Here is a 21,191-nt window from a genome sequence, read left to right as displayed (position 1 = left end):
CTTGAACTCACCAACCATGAGATCATGACCTGAGCTGAAATCAAGAGTTGGATGCTTAACTGACTGAGCCACCCAGGCACCCCTGAGACACCATTTCTTTTTAACGTTTTAGAGAGGGTCAGATTAACAACCGTGTTAGCCTATGATTTCAATCATCTCTACTTCTGAAAGTTTATTTTTACTATCTTGTCTGTGTAATTATTTTGAAGAATAGTAAGAGGGATATTTCTTCCATATTTCTTACTTATGCTCAAAAAGGAACACATTGAAGCTTAATAACTAAAATTTCTTATGTATTCATTTATTGAATAATGTTTCTTTTTGAGAGAGCAAGTGCAGTGCATGAGCAGGGGTGAGACAGAGAGGGAGACACAGAATCTGAAGCAGTTTCCAGGCTCTGAGCTGTCAGCATAGAGCCCAGTGAGGGGCCCGAACTCATGAACCGTGAGTGAGATCATGACCTGAGCTGAAGTCGGGTGCTTAACTGACTGAGCCACCCAGGTGCCCCTAAAAAAAATTTTTTTAACATTTTATTTATTTTTGAGAGAGAGTGTGTGTGTGCACACAAGCAGGGGAGGGGCAGAGTGGGGGACAGAGGATCTGAAGCAGGCTCCACATTGACAGTATTGAGCCCAGTGCAGGGTTTGAACCACCAACCACAAGATTGTGATCTGAGCCCAAGTCAGACACTCATCCAACTGAGCTACCCAGGCACCCCTTGAACAAATATTTTGAGTGCCTGCTACAAGCCAGTAATTGTCATGGAAATGTGGTTCTATGTTTTGAGGAAAAAAAAACACAAAACTTCCTTCTTCATGGAACTTATTTATCTTATTTCTCTATCTCCTATATGAGAATATAAGTAAAATGTAGAATGAAAACAGATGTCTCTAACAGGGTAGATTCTTTTAAGTTATTTACGTAGGTTGGATATTTTAAAAATAATCAGTTTGTTTAGTGCCACTTCAACATTGTTAGCGGAATGAGAATCCACATGTGAGAGCCAAAAATGGGCTGAGATACTTTGGTAGGAGCAGTTTGGTAAACAGGTGGAATTTATAGCCTGTGCTCTTAAGACTCACACAAGAAGTGCAGTGTAAAGCTGTGTAAAGATAACCATCTGTAGTTATAATATTCTTTAAGAGTTCAGAAAAGTTGGGAGTTTCTTGAATTGCTGGCTCAGTTCAAGCAGAGAACAGGTAGAAAAGATAGAGCTATACTAAACTTAAATATTTGGGAATAGTGACCTTTTAGGTATGGTAGCAACAGGAATTATGTGTGTGTGTTAGGGGGACTATCGGGAATATTGGGAGCAGAGATAGGAAAAGTAAAGGTTGGTTATGTTCAACAGATCTCCAGATAGTTCTATAGGTAAATGAAGAACTACAGATGGCTTTTTTTTTTAGGACAGTAGCATGATTCCATCGCTTGTTGGGAAAATTAAATGACTACGGAAGAATGGGTTGGAGAGTACAGCATGGAGGTGTAAGAAAATCTATTTGGAGCATCCAAAATATAGTCCAGGGGCACAGCCCCCACTGGGCTTGTTTAGGGGGTACCATTAATCTTCTAATCCCCATGAAGGGTCCCTTCTGAAGCACAGGTCCTTAGTATATAGTGTGAATGGAGTTGTGCTATGAGGCAGCCTTGTCACCAACAGAGAGATGAGGGCCTTACGTTGAAGGTTCTGAAAGGTGAAGAAGAGAATTTTGTGATTGATAAAATTGGTAACCTACTGGGGATGGGAGTTTTGTGGAATAATTACAGATGGTTGGAAGTTTAAGGCTGATCTTCACATTAGGTGGTGTCCTGGACAGCACTTTTTTTCCCCAGCCTTATCTGTTTTTCATAAATTTCTACATCCCTCGTTGGGCCTACCTTAAACATCTTTACTCCTAATTTGAGTTGTTTTGTTATTTGTTTTGAACTATGTATCTAAGCTTATCAGAAGTATTTCTGAAACAAAGGAATTTTTCCTATGGGGTACTTTGAGTAAAGGTTGTGTGGGCTTTAAGTATGCTAAAGTATAGAGGTCTTGATATCTGTCAAAGGTACTCATGTATTATGTCCAAGATTTACTTTTCCAGATAAATTCTCTTACAAGTATTTTAATTTTCATATTATTTTACAATTTTTAATTAGAGCCATTTAGCCCTGTGATTTTATTTAATTTAGTTTAATTTATGTTATTTTAAGTGTTTGAGAGCGAGCGAGTGTGAGCAGGGGAGGGGCAGAGAGAGAGGGAGAGAGAGAATCCCAAGCAAACTTGGGGCTTGGCTTGATCCCACAAACTGTGAGATCATGCATGACCTGATACCAAATCAAGAGTTGACGCTTAACAACCAACTGAGCCACCCAGGCGCCCCTAGTCCTGTGATTTTAGTTAAAACATTTTAGGGGCGCCTGGGTGGCGCAGTCGGTTAAGCGCCGACTTCAGCCAGGTCACGATCTCGCGGTCCAGGAGTTCGAGCCCTGGGTCGGGCTCTGGGCTGATGGCTCAGAGCCTGGAGCCTGTTTCCGATTCTGTGTCTCCCTCTCTCTCTCTGCCCCTCCCCCGTTCATGCTCTGTCTCTCTCTGTCCCAAAAATAAATAAACGTTGAAAAAAAAAAAAAACACAAAACATTTTATTATGGGGAAAATTTTAAACATATCCAAAGATAGAATAACATCATGAATCCCACTGGATGTGTCAACATTTTGCTGATCTTCTTTCATCTGTATTCCTCTCTGTGCGTTTAGTTTTTTGCTGCAATATTTTAAAGCAAATATGAAGCGTATTTTTCACCATAAACTTGAGTTTTTAAAAGATAAGAACTATGTTATTGTTAGTATTACCCACAATACTGTTATCATGCCACACAATCATTTTTACTCTGAGTTAGCACCGCCTAGTAAAATAGCGTGAGTTCAGATTTCCCTTTTGGTTTTGAAAAAGACTTTTTTTTTTTCTTCTTACAATTGAATTGTTTGAATCAGGTCCAAGCAAGTCTTGTGGTTATTTTTAAAGTAGATATTTTTTAAAGAGAAAAATTAAGGCAGTGTGAAAAGCATTTTTAGTATAAGCTATTCTAAGAGAGCGGTGCTTTTTTGACAGCCATTCTCTCTGGAATTGAGTTGTGCTTATCTGTACAAGAAGATGTCACAATAGCTGGCATCTATTTTTTATGCTTTTTAAACATAGGAAATTTTCAAAATGGGAAAAACTGGGTGTGGCCTCATTTATATAGAAATCTAGACAGCAAAAATCTGAGATTTGAGAAGGTTCGGGTTTGTAGGAGACCACATCTCTCTAAGACAAAGCACCTCAGGTGGGATTTGGGATTGCTCTCGTAACTACTTGTGTGATGTTACCGTGTATCTTATCTTGCTGGACTTACTTACCTGCCTTGCCTCATCTATAAAATAAACAATGGGTGATTTCTTACACTTCTCCTCAGTTCTTTATTTCTTGTGTTTTATTTTACATTTATGCTTGACTTTAACAGGATTCTCAAAGTTGGATTGGTGGAAACAATGAACCGTTGACTGGCTTTACATGGCGAGGTGGTTGTGAAAGAGAAACAACAGGCATACAAGTCTGGAATGAAGTATTTGTGATTGACAGACCTAATGGAACAAAAGTAAAATTCTGTTTATATTTTTTACTGTTTTTTTTTCCTTCCATATTCTTTTTTGAACTGTTTTCTCATACTAAAGATCAAAACAACACAGAGCTATTAATGTCTGATAACTTTAACATCACATCTATGGATTATGTCAAAATGTGTGAGATATGTAGCGTAGAGTACTTTTCTTGACTTAATTGCTGATTTTGACATTATTTCATTTTATTTTCTTATATATTTTTTTATTTGTCTCTTTGGGTTTTGTTTGGTTTCATTTCAAGTTTTTATTTAAATTCTAGTTAGTTAACATATAGTATAATACTGGTTTCAGGAGTAGAATTCAGTGATTCCTCACTTACATACAACACCCAGTGCTTATCACAAGTACTCTCCTTTTTTTCCCCTTAGTTTTAAGTTTATTTATTTGTTTTGAGAGAGAGAGAGAGAGAGTGAGTAGGGGAGGGGCAGAGAGAGAGAGAGAGAGAGAGAGAGAGAAAGAGAATCCCAAGCAGGTTCTGTCAGTGTGGAGCCTAATGTGGGGCTTAAACTCATGAACTGTAAGATCATGACCTGAGCTGAAACTGAGAATTGGATGCTTAACCAACTGAGCCACGCAGGTGCCCCAGCCCTCCTTTTTTTTTTTTTTTTTTTTTTTTTTAAATTTTATTTAGTTTTAGTTTGTTTTTATTTTTGTGAGAGAACATAAGCAGGGGAGGGGGAGAGAGGGAGGGGGACAGAAGATCCAAAGTGAGCTCTGTGCTAACAGTAGTGAGCCTGATGTCGGGCTCAAACTCATGAACCGGCTCATGACATGAGCCAAAGTTAGATGCTCAACTGACTGAGCCACCCAGGCACTCCAACAAGTGCCGTCAATACCCATCACCCGTTTAGCCCATCCCCCTGCCCACCTCCCTTCCATCAACCCTCAGTTTGTTCTCTATGGTTAAGAATCTCTTACAGTTTGCCTCCCTCTCTTTTCCCCCCCTTCTTCTATGTTCCTTTCTTCTAAGTTCCACATATGAGTGAAATCATAAGTTGTCTTTCTCTTTTTTTGCTTAGCATAATACACTGTAGCTCCATCCACATCATTGCAAATGGCAAGATTTCATTCTCTTTGATGGCTGAGTAATATTCTAGTGTGTCCACACATCTTTATTCATCAGTTGATGGATATTTGGGTTCTTTCTATAGTTCGGCTATTGCTGATAATACTGCTATAAACGACATTTATCATTTTAAATTTGGTGTTAATAGTCATTACTGATGAGTGTTTTACTTAGTATTTTAAACTTTTAAATTCCTAGGTGGCTGTGCTGCTAATGGATACCCAGGGTGCCTTTGATAGCCAGTCAACTATCAAAGACTGCGCAACGGTATTCGCTCTGAGCACCATGACTAGCTCGGTCCAGGTGAGACATGAAGTGCTGTGCTATGATTGGGTCAGATAGTCCTAATACCTTTGCTTTTTCTCAAAATGCCTTTTCATTGGAGAAAAAAGGATTAAAAAAATTTTTTTTAAATAAACATTAAAAAATGTTTTTGAGAGAGACAGAGTGTGAGTGGGGGAGGGGCAGAGAGAGAGGGAGGAGGACACAATTTGAAGCAGGCTCCAGGCTCTGAGCTGTCTGCATAGAGCCCGATGTGGGACTCAAACTCACAAACCATAAGATCATGACCTGAGCCGAAGTCGGCTGCTTAATTTGGTGCCCCCCCCCCCCCCCCGAGAAAAAAGGATTAAAGTCAGAGTTATTTACATTTCTCTTTGGTCGTGTATATTTCACGCTTACTATTCTGGCTCACAATGTGAAATTTCATACTTTGGTTATGTAGGAAGTAATAAACCAAGATCCAGGCCCTTTGGTTTTTCATCATAGCATCTATGCCTTTTTTTTTTTTAAAGGAAAAGCTATTGCATGTTTATTTTTAATTGAATTCAGTCATGTGGTTCCCAGATACAGTAAGGTGTACAACATATCTTTTATATTTTGGCTAACCAACTAAAAAAAAAAAAAAACCCAAGTAATTAACCTTAGTTTTCTTCTTGACATGTATGGCAACTAGTACTTGATTATTTGAACTAATGGTGATAGAGGCATAAGAATTAATTCATATTTAACTTAGGAAATGTATATGATGTTTCTATGATACACTAAGGACTTATAGAACCCGTTTAATTTAGAAAGGGGTAATAAAATCCCTTCTGGTTTTCACTTACTCTATATTCTAATTGTGTTTGGTATTGTATCAAGTTCTTGTCTCTTCAAGCTAGGCCATCTCTTTTCTGTATAATTTAGACTGATGGACTGAATTAAACCACCACATGCCATTTTGTATCTCTTTATTGTCTCTTTGTGAGATCATCTGTGGTCGATGCTTCTCTGACTGAAAAATGAATTATTGAGTAAGGTGGTTAGCCCTAGCTGGTGATGATGTATCCAGAAGTGTATATGCAAATATTAGAAATATGTGCTCCTTCTGAGATAATAGAGGTTTCTTACTGATCGTAGATCATAAGTGATTCTGTCACAGTGTCTTGGAATTTTTGTAATGCTTTCTGGTTTTCTTTTCTGGTAATATTCCGAACACATGTCTGGTCTCTGTAAGTTCCCATTTCCTTCCTTCTTCAATTTGAAATAGCTGTCAGAATGGAAGGGAATTTGGGATGTTATTCTGATATAAAAAAGGAGTACTTTTCAGCTTGGCTTCTGTTTATTATAGGGCTGGGAGCTCTCTTACTACCAATTAAATGATACTTTGGGGGGAACCCTTAGAGTATCTTTTCTCCATTCTGTTCTACTTTTTTTCTTTCTTTTTTTTTTTTTTTTTAATCCTACAAGGTGGCACAACTCCCATTTCCTTGAGGCAGGCAGAAGCCAATCGTTGTGCCCCTCGAATTAGCTGGCTCTGTAGCTTACCTTAAAATATAATATAAGAGAATTCTCTGTTCTGAAGCTTGTACCTTGGTGTTCTCTTGTTTATATATTCAACCTTATGATAGTAGGAGGCCTGGTTTTGGATAACCACTTAGAGCCACTCAGCCACTTTCTTATCTGTAAAATGAGGATTTTATCCATCTTAGCTGTGATTGTTGTGTGGAGGTAGAAATAAGATCTAAATGAGATAATGCATAAGAAAGTGCTTTGTAAACAATAAGTAACAAAGGTTAAAATTATTTTTATTATTGTTTTCTTCCTCTTTGAGACTACATTTCTCTTCCTTACATAAGTTATCTGGTTGATAAATAAATGACAAATCCTCTTGTCATTTATTCTTTCAACAAATGACTATTGAGCATCTATTAAGTAAGAGTCCATGTGCTAAGTACTAATGATCTAAGGTAAACAGATCCTCCTTTCTCTTTGCTGTTTGCAACCTGGCCTTCACAATGAAAGTATCTCAACCTGTTTTCTAAAAGCTAAGGCCCTATGGGTAAGAACAGGTTGGTCATGCTTTTAGATTGTAAGTTTGGCTCCAGTATAATCATCTCAGTCATTAATTACTTTTTAAGTACCATGTTTGGAGTTAGTCAGCTGAGAATGTCATTTTAGGTTTGCTGGCCTATTTTGGCTGTTTATATTCTTGACCTCTGAGTGATTCAGCTAGATTATCACTTATTTGCCCTTAGAACAAATTGTTCTGTCTTTGGAGTAACCCTGTTTTCTTAGACATAAGTTGTCTTTCAGCAGAGGTGACATCTGTGGACACCCACTTTTCTCCTGTGATGACCTATGTCACTTTTTAACCTGACTCAGAAGGATTGGACCTTTTTTTCAAATACAGTCTTTTCTCCAGTTTCCCTTCCTTGACACTACTTGTACCTTCAGCTCTGGGCTCTGTGCCTTGGAGAGCCTCCTAAAAAATTCTAGAAAGGGAAAGAGTGCCACCTACTGTTACTTGTTCAGCTACTACAGCCTGGTAAAATTTTCATTTTAAGTTATTTAGACAAACGATTTACTTAAAGTTAAAAAAAAAAAAAAGAGCCATATTAGAGTTTGTGGTAGTTGAGACACCCACCAAATAACTATGAACTACTTATGTAAGCTATAAACTATATATATAAACTATATGTAAATATAATATATAAATATATGAATATATAAATGAATATATGAATATGAATATATAAACAAATATAAACTACATATAAACTATAAAATACACTCATTCACTCACTCACACTGTGATTATACCAGGGAGGAAAACATCTTTGTAGAATTATGCCCCGCATATTCATTGACTTAGAAAAATAATTGTGGGGGGCGTCTGGGTGGCTCAGTCAGTTGGGCGGCCAATTTTGGCTCAGGTCATGATCTCACGGTTCATGAGTTCGAGCCCCGCGTCGAGCTCTTTGCTGTCAGCATGGAGCCTGCTTCGGATCCTCTGTCCACCTCTCCTCTCTGCACCTCCCCTGCTCATGCTCTCTCTCTCTCAAAAATAAAAAACATTAAAAAAAAAAAAATTGTGAAAGCAATCTTCACTCTATTAAAAAAATGATTATAACATTAAAGAAACTGAAAAGGAGGAAAAATAACCTTATTACGTGACATACTTTTAAAAATGTCTGCCACTTTCTAGGTCCCTTATGTGTGTATTCATGATTTTTACCTAATTTCCTACCACTGCTTCCCCCTTAATGTTTATCCTGTTAGGAAAAAAGAGAAAATCCTTTTCATGTGCCACTGGTTAAGCTAATGGCTAAATGATTCATTTGTGCTAAGGTTATAAAATAACCTCCATTTCTGCAAGTAAAGTTAGAAACAGCTGGGTATTAAAAAAAAAAAAGAATAAAACGATTATTTTGTTTTAACAGGTATATAATTTGTCTCAGAATATTCAAGAAGATGATCTTCAACACTTGCAAGTATGTATTTCTCAAAGAATGTGTGCCAAAGAATTGAAAATATAATTCTTATTTAATCGTGACTTTCCATCTGGAAGCCCATTTTAGTATAAGAAGATTGAATATTATATGAGTTTAAATTGACGTATGACTTCTTAACTAGAAGAAATTTTAATGTATGCCCAGTCTGTTAGAAAATTAAGTGCTTAACTTTCAAATGATTTTAAAGGCTCTGATGTCTGATACAGAAAGGCTTTACAGATATCTTCTTTCAGTCTCTTTGGGGGCGTTATTTTAAATAACTTGCTTTAATAGTTATTTACAGAGTACGGCAGACTTGCGATGGAAGAAATCTACCAGAAACCATTTCAGGTAAATAAGCATTTTATCCTTTTTAAAAACTTACCTATAAATAGCTATCAAGCCACCTGTCTTTTAAGTCTGAAGATACTTAAAAGGTAAGAGGATATTACAAAAAATTCATTTTTAGCAGCAGATTCAATGGAGTTGAAACTAATGTCATTACCACCTGATCAGCAGTAGGCTCATAGAATAGGAAATAGAACTAATGAATATAGTTTGATCCTTAATACTTAGATTAAGTGGTTAGTGTTTTCTCTTAGAGATTATTTAATTCCTAAACTTTAGACAGTCATGTAAATTTCTTGTATACATGGTAAACTATTACAGAATAATATTACTGGGTTTTTTTTTGGTTTTTGGTTTTTGTGGTATATTACAAGTTGAGGTTAGTCCTGTTATTCTTTATTTTGGTTTCATGTAGAAAAGTTCCAGAATTTATTAGACCTGTCCCCTCCCTCCACCTCTTCAATCTCCCTATGTTTTTTATTCCTTTAAAATGTCAGGTACAGAATATTGAGTCAGAAATTAACCTGGGTGGAGTTATTTGAGAAGCATATGTTATGCTTGCTTCTGTGGAGTCCTGTCATGACAGAGATTTAAAAAAAAAAAAAAAAAAAAAAACAAAGTTAATTTCAGATAGTTTCTTTTTTGAAGTAAGTGTAATTTATAAGTTGACGTTAGTACTATTTAGTCAGTTGTGTTATAGGAGGTGGGAATGACTCCACCCGGTTTGCTCATCAGTCTCTGAAATTCTTCCTGTGTGACAGCATTGCTGGTGATTCTCAAGTGTTGGTGGGTTTACATTGATTCTGCCTCAGTCTTGTCTGGCACAAGTGATCACTTTTATGAAATATCTGGGCAGCTTATGGCTTTTTTGTGTATATGGATAAATATACTCCATTTGGCCTATATCAGTTTTTTTGACCTGGGATAATTTTTGACATTTCTGGTTGTCACAGTTTTTGAAGGGAGGTTAATGCTACTGGCATAGTGCGTGAAGGCCAGAAATGCTGTTCAGCATCCAGCCACGCACAACTAAGAACTGGTCCAAATACTTAGGAGCTGAGATTGAGAATCCTAAGCACATATGAGTAAAAAATTCAGTCTAAAATTAGATTAGTTGGTCTTTTAGTTATACAACCTTGATTTAAAATTATGATCTGTATGCCCTGTTAGGCCTTTTGTTCATTTGTTAAGACCCTGTATTATTGCTTGTGGTGGCTCTTTCTTTACATACCATGAAGTTCTCAAATGGAGGCAGTTGCTTGGTATAGGGGCTGGGAGTGTTGTTGGCTGAGAGAAGCCCTTGCTATCCATATGAGCAGTATTAACCATTTGGTTACTGTAACTTTTGATAAGGAATTCTTAGGGGAGTGATTGTTAAATTGTTAAAGTAGTGATTTTTTTGTAAAATCTTGTAAGAAATGATTTCCACTGTTTTCTTTCTATAGACATTAATGTTTTTGATTCGAGATTGGAGTTATCCTTATGAACATTCATATGGTTTGGAAGGTGGAAAACAATTCCTTGAAAAGAGATTGCAGGTAAACCCCCATTTCCCAGTGAGGAGAGCATAAGCACCCAGCCAGATAAAGGAGTGGGCTGTCTGGACTACTGCTTAGACTTCCAGTCTCTCAATGTCTTTGGCATAAATCGTGTGTCCCAGGTTAGCCCAGCTGGCTCCATACAGAATGGATGAAAAGTAAATTGGTCGTATTTCTGCCAAAGAGGCCAATGCCCTTGAATAGAAACTAAGGAACAAGTATTTCTCTTTAGAACCAACTGTAAATCAGTACTCAAAATATAAAAATTTGAAGGAGACTAACTTTTTGAATTTACTTAGATTGCATGTGTGTCTCTTTCTGGCCCAGCTGAGCTTCTGAACATTTGGGACAGCCTGGATAATATAGTGTGCATATATTGAACACAGATGATGTGAGACCCTCTCTCCAAAGAGATGTCACTATCCTAGATTGACAGCATATAGAGCTAGAAGAGGGATCTTAAACATCATCTATTTAAAAATTTTTTTTAATTATTTTTTTTATTTTGAGAGAGAGAGTGTGCACAAGCTGGGGAGAGGGGGAGAAGGGAAGAGAGAGAGAATCTTAAGCAGGTTCCATGCTCAGCACAGAGCCTGACATGGGGCTTGGTCCTACCACCCTGGGATCATGACCTGAGTTGAAATCAAGTCAGATGCTCAACTGACTGAGCCACCCAGGTGCCCTCACCCTTCTTTTTTTTAATATATAATATAACTGGAACCCAAAACAGTGACGTACCTTTCGTCGCTTAACTAATTGTTGATAACTGGGACTAGCACCCAAATATCCGGACTCCTGGCCCATGTAATATGCTACACCAAGGCCATTCCTAAAGAATAACCTCACCAACACGATCCTTTCTTCCTAAAGTTACCCTCCCCTGGAAGTACTTGGGGAAACCCTCAGGTCAGATACTACTCACCTACTCACATACACAAAGAGTACATGAAAATCCCATAAATTCATAAGTAGAAGGGTCATCTTTTTTTGGTTAATAAAATTTCATTTCCCTTTAGGATGATGCATTTAGTTTCTCAACCACATTCAAAAACTTGGAGTATAATATAATTTTCTTATCACTAAAATGAGATTAAGCCAATTCCTCATTTTTGGGTTTTTTGAAAGGCATTTCTAGACCCTGTTGTCAGAGATAATTTCAGCCGTCAGAGTTTTCTCTGGTTTGTTCAGAAGAAATTAACACAAAGCACATCAGGCATGTTAACAACTCAGAATCATGTACTTCAAAGACAAGATTTTTTTTTTTTTAATCTCATTGACATGATACAGGAAACTGCTCAGATGATGATGAATTTATACAAACTGAACACAAGTGCGTAACAGCACCCATTTTCATCCACTAACCCCCAAGCCCTCTGGTACTGTCCTGACCTGACAGGTGCAGTGTGTACTTTTTATGAAAGGAACCACATACAACATGTATTCTTTTGTGTCTAGCTTCTTTTGCTTAATATTATGTTTCTGAGATATTGTTGCATGTAGTTTCGTTCATTTATTCTCATTGCTATGTGGTGTTCCATTACATGAATAGACAACAGTTTCTTCATTCTACTCTTGATGGAGATTTAGGTAGTTTCCAGGTTTTGTCAGTTATAAATGGTGCATTTTTTTTTTTTTTAAACGGTGTTTGAGAAGAGTCTGAGTGAGTATATGAGTTATATTGGGATAAGTAGCTACTAAAAAAAAATCGAAGTTTGAGGGGCTGGGTGGCTCGACTCTTGATTTCTGCTCAGGTCATGATCTTATGGTTTTTTTTGTTTTTTTTTTTAATTTTTTTTTTCAACGTTTATTTATTTTTGGGACAGAGAGAGACAGAGCATGAACGGGGGAGGGGCAGAGAGAGAGGGAGACACAGAATCGGAAACAGGCTCCAGGCTCTGAGCCATCAGCCCAGAGCCTGACGCGGGGCTCGAACTCCCGGACCGCGAGATCGTGACCTGGCTGAAGTCGGACGCTTAACCGACTGTACCACCCAGGCGCCCCAATGATCTTCTGGTTTGATCCAGCCCTGTGTTTAGCTCTGCGCTGACAGTGCGGAGGCTGCTTGGGATTCTCATTCTCTCTCTCTCTCTCTCTTTCTCGCTCTCTCTCTGTCTCTCTGCCCTCCCCCCCATTTGCATGCACTTGCTCTCTCAAAATAAACATTAAAAACAAACAAATAAATTAAATAAAAGTCTAAGTTTAGGATTTTCTTCCAGAAAATACATAGCAGTCTCTCTTCCCAAAACACTGGTAACTAGCATCAATCATAAATAATCATTTGGAGTAAGTACTGAAATTCCAGTAAGTTTCAGAGGTTCTTTGGACTTTATTGGAGCTTTTTCATTTGCGCTGTTATTTTGCTCAAGGGCTAACCTTTTTATTAGCAAATTAGTACTTTGTTTTTTCTCTTTGCTGTTATAAATACTTTAAAGGCAAATCCTCATTTATTTACTGGTTTGTACACCACAGCCACTACTTTTTAGTCTGGTGTTGGATATTCTGATTAGTTATTTGTGCATTTGTATTTTTTCATATTTAACATGGGAAAAAACATCTTTTCTAGTTTTAAGACAAAAGTGGGTGGGGTCTTACTAAAGGGGTCAGAAATGCATCTTCAGTAAAATTTTATATTGTCAAAAAACACCCATCTGGAGTAGCATCTGAGTTAAGTGTGCATACTTGTGAGTGTGTGTGTGTTTTCTTGAGAACTTTTTTCCTTGTTTGTGCCTTTACGCTGTCTCCTTCTGCCCTCAGGTAAAACAAAATCAACATGAAGAGCTACAGAATGTAAGGAAGCACATTCACAATTGTTTCTCAAATCTTGGTTGCTTCCTTTTGCCACATCCTGGTCTTAAAGTTGCAACTAATCCTAGTTTTGATGGGAGATTGAAAGGTGGGAATTCCCATTCTTGCTAAAATCAGAATTTATTTTTTAGAGGCTGAGAGTTTTAAAAAAAAATACATGGTTCCTTAAATTTTCTGTCTTCTACTGGAAGACATTTTGATGCATTGTTAATGAGGTGATATTAATGCTCTGTGTGGTCTGTCTAGCTTTCCATTGGGCTGTTGTAGACTTGTAGTGTTTGGATTAGCGTATTTTATAATGTGGTCTGTTGTTCATCACCGGTGTCCTAAAAATCCCGAAGGCTGAGAACATTTCAGTATTTCATCTGTTTGTAGTCTGTAAAATGTTTTATGAATATATCGTATTCATGTAATCAGATTTAAGTCTCTGTTTTAGGGATGATGTAATTTTTTGAGTATGTCCTCGGATTTGAGCATGATGGCAAAAGGCTGGAGGAATAACGAAATTTTTACAGAATGGCTGGAAAACAAAATCTAGTATTAAAATTTAGTATAATTTCATGAATTGTTTGCCTTTTGAAAAGGATAGTTTAGTCAATACTAATGTGGAATTTATTGTGGTAGTCCACAATTTATTATTTGACCTGAAAGAATTACTGGGGCATGAGGGAAATGGAACAGGGGCGGAGGGGGAGAGTATATTTTTTCCTAGGAGATACGATGTGTTTGGATAAGGTTTTTTAAATGAATGTACTCGAGGAATAGATCATGTATACACTGTCATTTCATGAAACAGAATGTTATTAGCTCTTACCAGTGGGGACTTCTTTACTCTTTCTTCTTTTGACTAACATGTTGGTTTGTATTTCGTTTCCACTAGATATTGATGAAGACTTTAAGCGAGAGCTTCGAAATCTGGTTCCATTACTGCTTGCCCCTGAGAATTTGGTAGAAAAAGAGATAAGTGGATCTAAAGTCACTTGTAGAGATCTTGTAGAATACTTTAAGGTAGGAAAACTGCTACGTTAAATGACTTGGTTTCAGTTAGAAATATAGCTGACTTAAAACTCATATGTATGTACAAGAAATTTCCTGTCTTTATTTTACAGCAACAAAGTGAAATTTATAATTTTCCCTTCTTTGCATTGGCTATACCAATTTTTAAGGATATCTAAAATGATAGCAGACAACTTGTATGTTCTAGACAGTGGTTTTATTTATGGGATTATCCTCCGTTTCCTCCAGCCCTGGTAGGGAGAGAAGAAGAGCCATTCACCATGTAATTAATTGTAATGCCACTCTCTCATTTGTGAAGGACAGTGGATATGGGGAGTGGCATTCTGCCTCTTGAGTTCTCATAAAAGAGCCTTCTCTCTGAGTTCTTGAGGACTTAATAGGAGCAGCTGAAAGTATCAAACTGGTTTCTGAATCCAATTACTTGTAGATTTTTTTCTCTCTCTCTGCTCTTCTTTAGTCTTCATAGCTTGCTTGCCAGATCAAGACCATTATCAGGGTTCTAGTTATTCATAGTAGTTACGGGTAGATGGAAGGGAAACTATAGTTAACTAAGAGTGTATTTTTGGTCATTTATTGGACAGTTGGTCATTTTCATAGCATTTTTGGTTAGTTGTGAAGTAATTCAGTCAGTAGAAAGTTGAGATGAACAATTTCTATATGGACTTGTTAAAAACTGTCATCTTTCCTTCTTACTCTTAGAGCACAAATTAGGTAATTTTTTTCTTGAACTGAAATATCATTTAACTTGATTGAAGTGAAATATTGAGTAAAAATGTCTAACATTTAAAACAGTAACAGTAGGGGAGAATTATGGATTCCTTTTCATAAAGTGGGTGGCATTGTATATGTTACTTTTAAATATAACTTTTATGCACGTTGGAATTCTATTTAGAAACATCTCTCTAGGATATTATTTAGCATATGTTTAAAAGTATGAATTATTTTTATATTTAATGGATTTTTTTTTCCCTTCAGAAATCTAGAGCCAATTGTTTAACCTGCCAATGTAAAGAGTCTTTTATATTTTTAGGCGTACATTAAGATTTATCAAGGAGAGGAACTTCCACATCCAAAGTCCATGCTTCAGGTAGTGTGTGTGTTGTACGTATATTTATTTTTGAAGGAGAAGAGTCTTTGGTTTAGAGATAAACGCTGGAAGTGGGATCATGGTTCTTTGCACGCAAATGAATTTCAGATATTTAAGTCAATACGGGTCATGGGTCCTGAAGTTTTTCTATGATTGCAGACCTTGCACACATAGGCCATCAGAAATAAAGTTGCTAGAGAAGTGTAGAAAACTTCCTCTTGCAGGAGATAGCTTAATAAGGGCCTGTCTAAACCAAACTTCTTCTCTTCTCTGAGTCTGTGACATTGAATGTTTTTAGTAAGGCTTATTTCATCTTGGTATTAATGATTTAGAGCTGCTTCTAGTACATATAGGTTTTGTTTTTTTTTTCTTTTTTCTCTCTCTCTCTTTTAAAAGGTGTTCTTTGGGGACAATGTTATTTTAATGTTTATTTATTTTTGAGACAGGGAGAGACAGAGCATGAACAGGGGAGGGTCAGAGAGAGAGGGAGACACAGAATCTGAAACAGGCTCCAGGCTCCGAGCTGTCAGCCCAGAGCCCGACGCAGGGCTCGAACTCACGGACCGTGAGATCATGACCTGAGCCGAAGTCGGACGCTTAACCGACTGAGCCACCCAGGCGCCCCTGGGGACAATGTTATTTTAACCTAAGTTTATTTTTTTTTCATTCATGTCCGTCACTTCTTACTAAATTTTACTAATTTCATTGTGTTCATACTGTTAATTTTTCACCCAAATTTAGGTTTTATTTCTTTCAGATACATATCTAGTTTATGTTTTTTAAGATTTGCTACTTTGGACAATTTTTCAGTTTTATAGCAGATTGAATAGTATTTTCTTCTAAAACTCCTGTAGTAAGCAGTTTTGTGGATTTAAAAATCTCTTGTGTCATACTGATATGAGAGAGCAAGCATATGGGTAATTTTTAATTCTATACATCTGGAGACTTGACACTTCTTAGGGTATGTCTAATTCTCTACAATTTCCTGAGCATGTGTGGTATTTTTTTTTTTTTTTTACAAACCCATTTTAACCTAAGCAAAACAAAATTGGACAGGCAGTCCCATTAGAAGCCATTACTATATCCCTTCCATTGGAAAGGAAAACTGGAAGTTGATAATGTTGTCTCTGGTTCATTTTCAGACTTGTTCACTCTATAGACTTTATTGTGTTAGTCAGAATTTATAGAGCCGCTGGGCATTTTTTGCATAAAATTGGCACATTTTGTTTTATTTTTCTAGGCAACGGCTGAAGCTAATAATCTTGCTGCGGTAGCAGGAGCAAGAGAGATCTATTGCAAAAGTATGGAGCAGGTTTGTAACCAACATTTACATTTGACACTAAAGTGAGACAGGATTTTTACAGTTAAATAATTGAAATAATTTGTGCTCCTTACATACTGTCACAATACATCATTCACTGATTCCCCTTCATCATCTCTGCTGGAAATAACTAAGAAAATAATTCTCATGTTTAGAGTGCACGATATAGGTGGCAAGTTACTACGTAAATCGTACTAAAATAGTTTTGACGCATGATTCAGAGTGCTCTTATTAGCAGCTTCTGATGTAATATTAGTTTAAGGCCAATGACAACTTCTGTGCTAAACTTGCTAACTAGAACGTTAAAGGACCTTTTTTATGTGTTCTCTTTTACCCACTCCTGCCCAGAGTCTTGTGAAGTCGGGTACAGATTTTTTTTTTTTTTTTTTTTGTCTTTACTGGTATTAGTCATACTTGGAGAATTTATTTTACCCGAGTCCATTAAACATACAAGAAATAGGTTATGATTATGTACGAGATATTATGAACAAGTTTAAAACTGAACCATGTAGATGGCTTGACTTTTTGAGACTAAAAACTGTGAACCGGGAATGTTTTTTAAGTGTGAATTGTTTCTAGCCAGTCATCTGTCTTGTACTCCTCTGTACAGGTATGTGGTGGGGACAAGCCTTACATTGCACCTTCAGATCTGGAGCGAAAACACCTGGATCTCAAGGAAGTGGCGATCAAACAGTTTCGTTCAGTAAAAAAAATGGGCGGAGATGAATTCTGCCATCGTTATCAGGACCAGCTTGAAGCTGAAATTGAAGAAACCTATGCAAACTTGATAAAGCACAATGATGGCAAAAACATCTTCTATGCTGCTCGTACCCCGGCCACACTGTTTGCAGTCATGTTTGCTATGTACATAATCTCAGGACTGACTGGCTTCATTGGCCTAAACTCTATAGCCGTCTTGTGTAACCTTGTCATGGGGTTAGCACTGACATCTCTTTGTACTTGGGCATATGTAAAATACTCTGGGGAGTTCAGAGAAATTGGAACAATGATTGATCAGATTGCTGAAACACTATGGGAACAGGTTGGTATCTATCTTTTGGTTTTTCAGTGACTAATCTCATCCCTGTGACATTTCCCTACCCTTCTCCTGCAGTATTCGCACACCTCCTTTTCCTTTATATGAGGAATGTCAAAAGGATGTTTTCTGTTTTGTTTGGTTATGGTTGTGTAATCTGAATATAAAGTATGAACTGAGTAATTTTTTTTTTCTTAAAGTCATAATTTTAGTGTGCTTTAATTGGCTTAAATCTGTAATATCTTTGGATAGATTCTTAGAGGCCTGATTATACCAGACAATGGGCAGGGCCAGAGTCTCTACGGACTTTTTTCTTAGAGGAAAGAAAATATAATCAGTGTAAGAAAGAAATTTGGAAGTGCAGTGCTTTAAGAAAGCAAAAGAAGTGTCTTATTAGCCCTGGCAAGAAGCAATTCATGCCTGTATTTGAGGGAAAATATTGATATTCAGGTCTTTGTTGCCTTCCGTGAAGATAGTGGTGATTTACTGATGGAACAACCTGATAGGGATTTCTTTTACCAAAGGAATTTTGTTTGCTGTCCGTACTATGGAAACACTAATGAACAAAACAAAGCGCCACAAACAGAGAACCAGCTTCTCTTAATCGTAATCTTTGACTTCAACCAGAATTCAAATCATAATCTTTTACCTCAAACCAGAATTCAAAGTCGGGCCTGACAAGAATCTACTAAGGGAAGCCATGTTGAATTTGAATGTCCACCTGTGTGCTGGAATTCCCCGGGTTCAGAAAATTCCATTCAAGGATGTTGTCATTAAAATGATCATCGTGAAACACTTGAGCATCATGTCAAGGATCAGAATGAAAGCTGCAGTTAGTGTTGATGGACAGCATAATAGGCATTTTCAGATACCACTTCTGGGCATAAGAAGTACTGGGCTTATTTGGAGGTCTAGGACATGCAGGTCCATGTTGGTTTTGCCTTTAAATTTAAAGACGGAAGAAGTGAATCATTTTTTTGATGAAGGTTGATTGGGCATTGACTTTTCTTGTAACAGTGTCATTATTTTATGAAGTGACCCGCCATATTAGTTTGGATTTTGTATTTATTCTTTAGAGAAATTTGGATCTGATTTGGAAGCTTGTGTTTGGATATTTGTTAAATTTAACCCTTCATTTAAAAAAAAAACCTCACTCTTGATATTCCTTTGATATCTTCTAATAGAGGATGGATTAAAAGCTATTGCACCCTCGCTTTTTTAAAAAACATTCTCTACTTTAAAATTGTGGACCATCACTAATTTTCTGCAGCATGAATTTTAATCATTGTGCGATGTCTTCATTTGAAAACCAGTCATCCTCCTATATCATGCTCCGGTAGCACTGATTCTAGGACTTTAGAGGTGCCATTATTACAAAACAATTAAGTGGAAGAGTCTAAAGTGTAAAATTACCAGCGTAGTTGAGGTAGGTTGATCACTAGTCAGAGAAGATATGTGCTGTGTCAACAAACCTTGCCTAAATCTTCTTGCATTTCTCTTTTCTTTTGCTTCAGAGGAGTCCCAGGAAGGTGAGAAACTCACAGTCGCAGATTCTTGTAGTCTTAAACGCTTTAACTTCAAGGCGCTCTGAGTCATTGTCCTAACGAGTCACTCCATGTTTTAGGTGTTTTCCAAACTGTTTGAAGTTACTAGACGTCGAATGGTCCGTCGTGCTCTTTCATCAGCACAGCGACAGAGACTGTCATCCAACAATAACAAGAAGAAAAATTAGACAGTATTTTTAACTTTTTTCTCTATCTGAAGTTGTTCACCCTTAAACATGTAGGACAATAAGCAGGACCGTCTGGGCCGGTCTGCATAAATGCTGTATACTTACCAGATTTGATGCTGCATAGAGGGTATGGAATCGCACGTCCATCTCATAGGAATTGTAAATGGTTTGAGTAGGAGGAAAGTAATTTTTGTTGCATTATAAGATGTCTAACTGCATTATTTGTAGCATCATAGCTTTTTTGGGGAGAAGCATCTTTTTTATTTCCCACATTCCTGGTTATTTTCTTCATTGCTTTGAATTGAATTTTTATATCTATTTTTCTATGTACCTCTTTTTTTACCTCATGTTTTTATTTGTTTTGCACATCTCTCATACCACAGGTATTGAAGCCCCTGGGTGATAATTTGATGGAGGAAAACATAAGGCAGTCTGTCACAAACTCTATCAAAGCAGGCCTGACTGACCAGGTGTCTCATCATGCCAGATTAAAGACAGACTGACAGTTCATCTCCTCATGGACTCCACTCTCCCTTTTTTTCATGCTTGCTGTACAATGAGAACTCAAATAAAAATAAACCAAAGTTTACAATCAACTGTAGAAGTAGTTTAGTATAACTGGCTTCACAGATGGCTGCCACAGAGTGTGAAAATTGTTTGTTGGTTTTAAGCATTCTGTTCTTGGCTCCTAAGACATGGAGATTGGCTGAGGAGCATTAGTTTATCATGCACATTTGTGCCATGTTTCTTTCTTTCTTTCTTCCTTTCTTCCTTTTTTTTTTTTTTTCCTTTTTACTTAATCTAATGTTAATGAAATTTGTCTTATGTAAAAGGATATTTCAGGGAAATATTTTAAGAAATCTATTTAGAGTCTCTTTAACACCAGTGTCCCATTGAAATTTTAATTTCTAGTGAAGTTATGAATCACTGTATCAAGAATCAGATCGGAATGACAATGAAGCCTTTATTGAGCCACTACATTAAAAGTATATATTGCTTTACTGCCTTCAATACCAGTATTACATAAATGCATGTGTCAGAAGTCTCACAGAAATTACATGACAACTCTTGTAGCTAAGAAAGTGATTCTGAGGTGTACATTTGTCTTGCCTTTTTAAATTTATAAACCTGCCCTAAAAGGAGATGCATATCTGGGAAACTGAACTGTCTTTATTCAGTTTAGCCTTCGTGTACATAAAATATGCCATTAATTTTATTGGGGGAGAAATTCCATCCAAAAATGTTGCCTACAGCTATGAGTTCAGAGTGTCTGTACAGTGTGTAGCTTTTATTTTCTAAAACCACAGATAGGGCATGTATATGAATTATAAATATATAAATACGATTTTGTATTAAAAGTTTTGTAGTTTATGGCAAAATCTGGTTCTGTGGTAGGCTAAGTGCAGTCCCTGTGAAGGAATGTTTGTGGCTCATGTCAGTGTGTGAATGCATAGACAATTTGAAGTTTTTGATATATTTGTGATATTTATCTTCCTTGAGCACTGCAGTCTCCCCCCCCCCAAGGGAATTCAATGGGAATGTTTATCGTGACTTTGTCCTCTGTTGCATTTTAAAGTTATTTCCTGTAATTTATTTTCAGTACATAATTAAAAATTTGTTGTATATATAAAATGAAACTTGTGATTCTTTTTTAAGGAATCCTTCAAGTATGTATTCCATTACATAAATCATATTTGTTTATACTGAAAAGAGCATGAGCAGGAAACACCCAAGTGAGAGCTCTAAGGTATTGTACCCAAAGCAAAGCTTGTAAAACTCACTTTTCTTTGTCTGTCTCTGTTAGGGAAAACTGAACTGTGATTAGCCTAGGTGTAGCTGG

The 21,191-nt window shown here is 36.9% G+C and overlaps 1 protein-coding gene across 5 annotated transcripts in view; it reads left to right on the top strand.

Annotated features, from left to right (window-relative positions):
* ATL2 (atlastin GTPase 2) overlaps positions 1-20,978 on the top strand; it is a 60,271-nt gene extending 39,293 nt beyond the window's left edge. For 2 of the 5 annotated variants that reach the window (XM_040496552.1, XM_040496557.1), the window contains exons 3-14: positions 3,487-3,621; positions 4,911-5,015; positions 8,417-8,467; positions 8,762-8,818; positions 10,261-10,353; positions 13,108-13,246; positions 14,039-14,166; positions 15,206-15,262; positions 16,503-16,574; positions 17,194-17,625; positions 19,134-19,148; positions 19,735-20,978. In XM_040496552.1, coding sequence (XP_040352486.1) covers positions 3,487-3,621; positions 4,911-5,015; positions 8,417-8,467; positions 8,762-8,818; positions 10,261-10,353; positions 13,108-13,246; positions 14,039-14,166; positions 15,206-15,262; positions 16,503-16,574; positions 17,194-17,625; positions 19,134-19,148; positions 19,735-19,854 — 1,404 coding nt within the window. In that variant the 3' untranslated portion in view covers positions 19,855-20,978. Of the gene's footprint in view, positions 1-3,486; positions 3,622-4,910; positions 5,016-8,416; positions 8,468-8,761; positions 8,819-10,260; positions 10,354-13,107; positions 13,247-14,038; positions 14,167-15,205; positions 15,263-16,502; positions 16,575-17,193; positions 17,626-19,133; positions 19,149-19,243 lie in introns of all 5 variants that reach the window. The other 3 variants (XM_040496554.1, XM_040496553.1, XM_040496556.1) reach the window with 3 other exon arrangements.
* The last annotated feature ends 213 nt before the right edge of the window (positions 20,979-21,191 follow it).

The sequence above is a fragment of the Herpailurus yagouaroundi genome, unplaced genomic scaffold (genome assembly GCF_014898765.1).
Source record: "Herpailurus yagouaroundi ecotype Mexico unplaced genomic scaffold, PumYag 188, whole genome shotgun sequence".
NCBI classification, from domain to species: Eukaryota; Metazoa; Chordata; class Mammalia; order Carnivora; family Felidae; genus Herpailurus; species Herpailurus yagouaroundi.
Note: the sequence above shows the minus strand (reverse complement) of the source record. Positions and strands in the feature narration are given on the sequence as shown.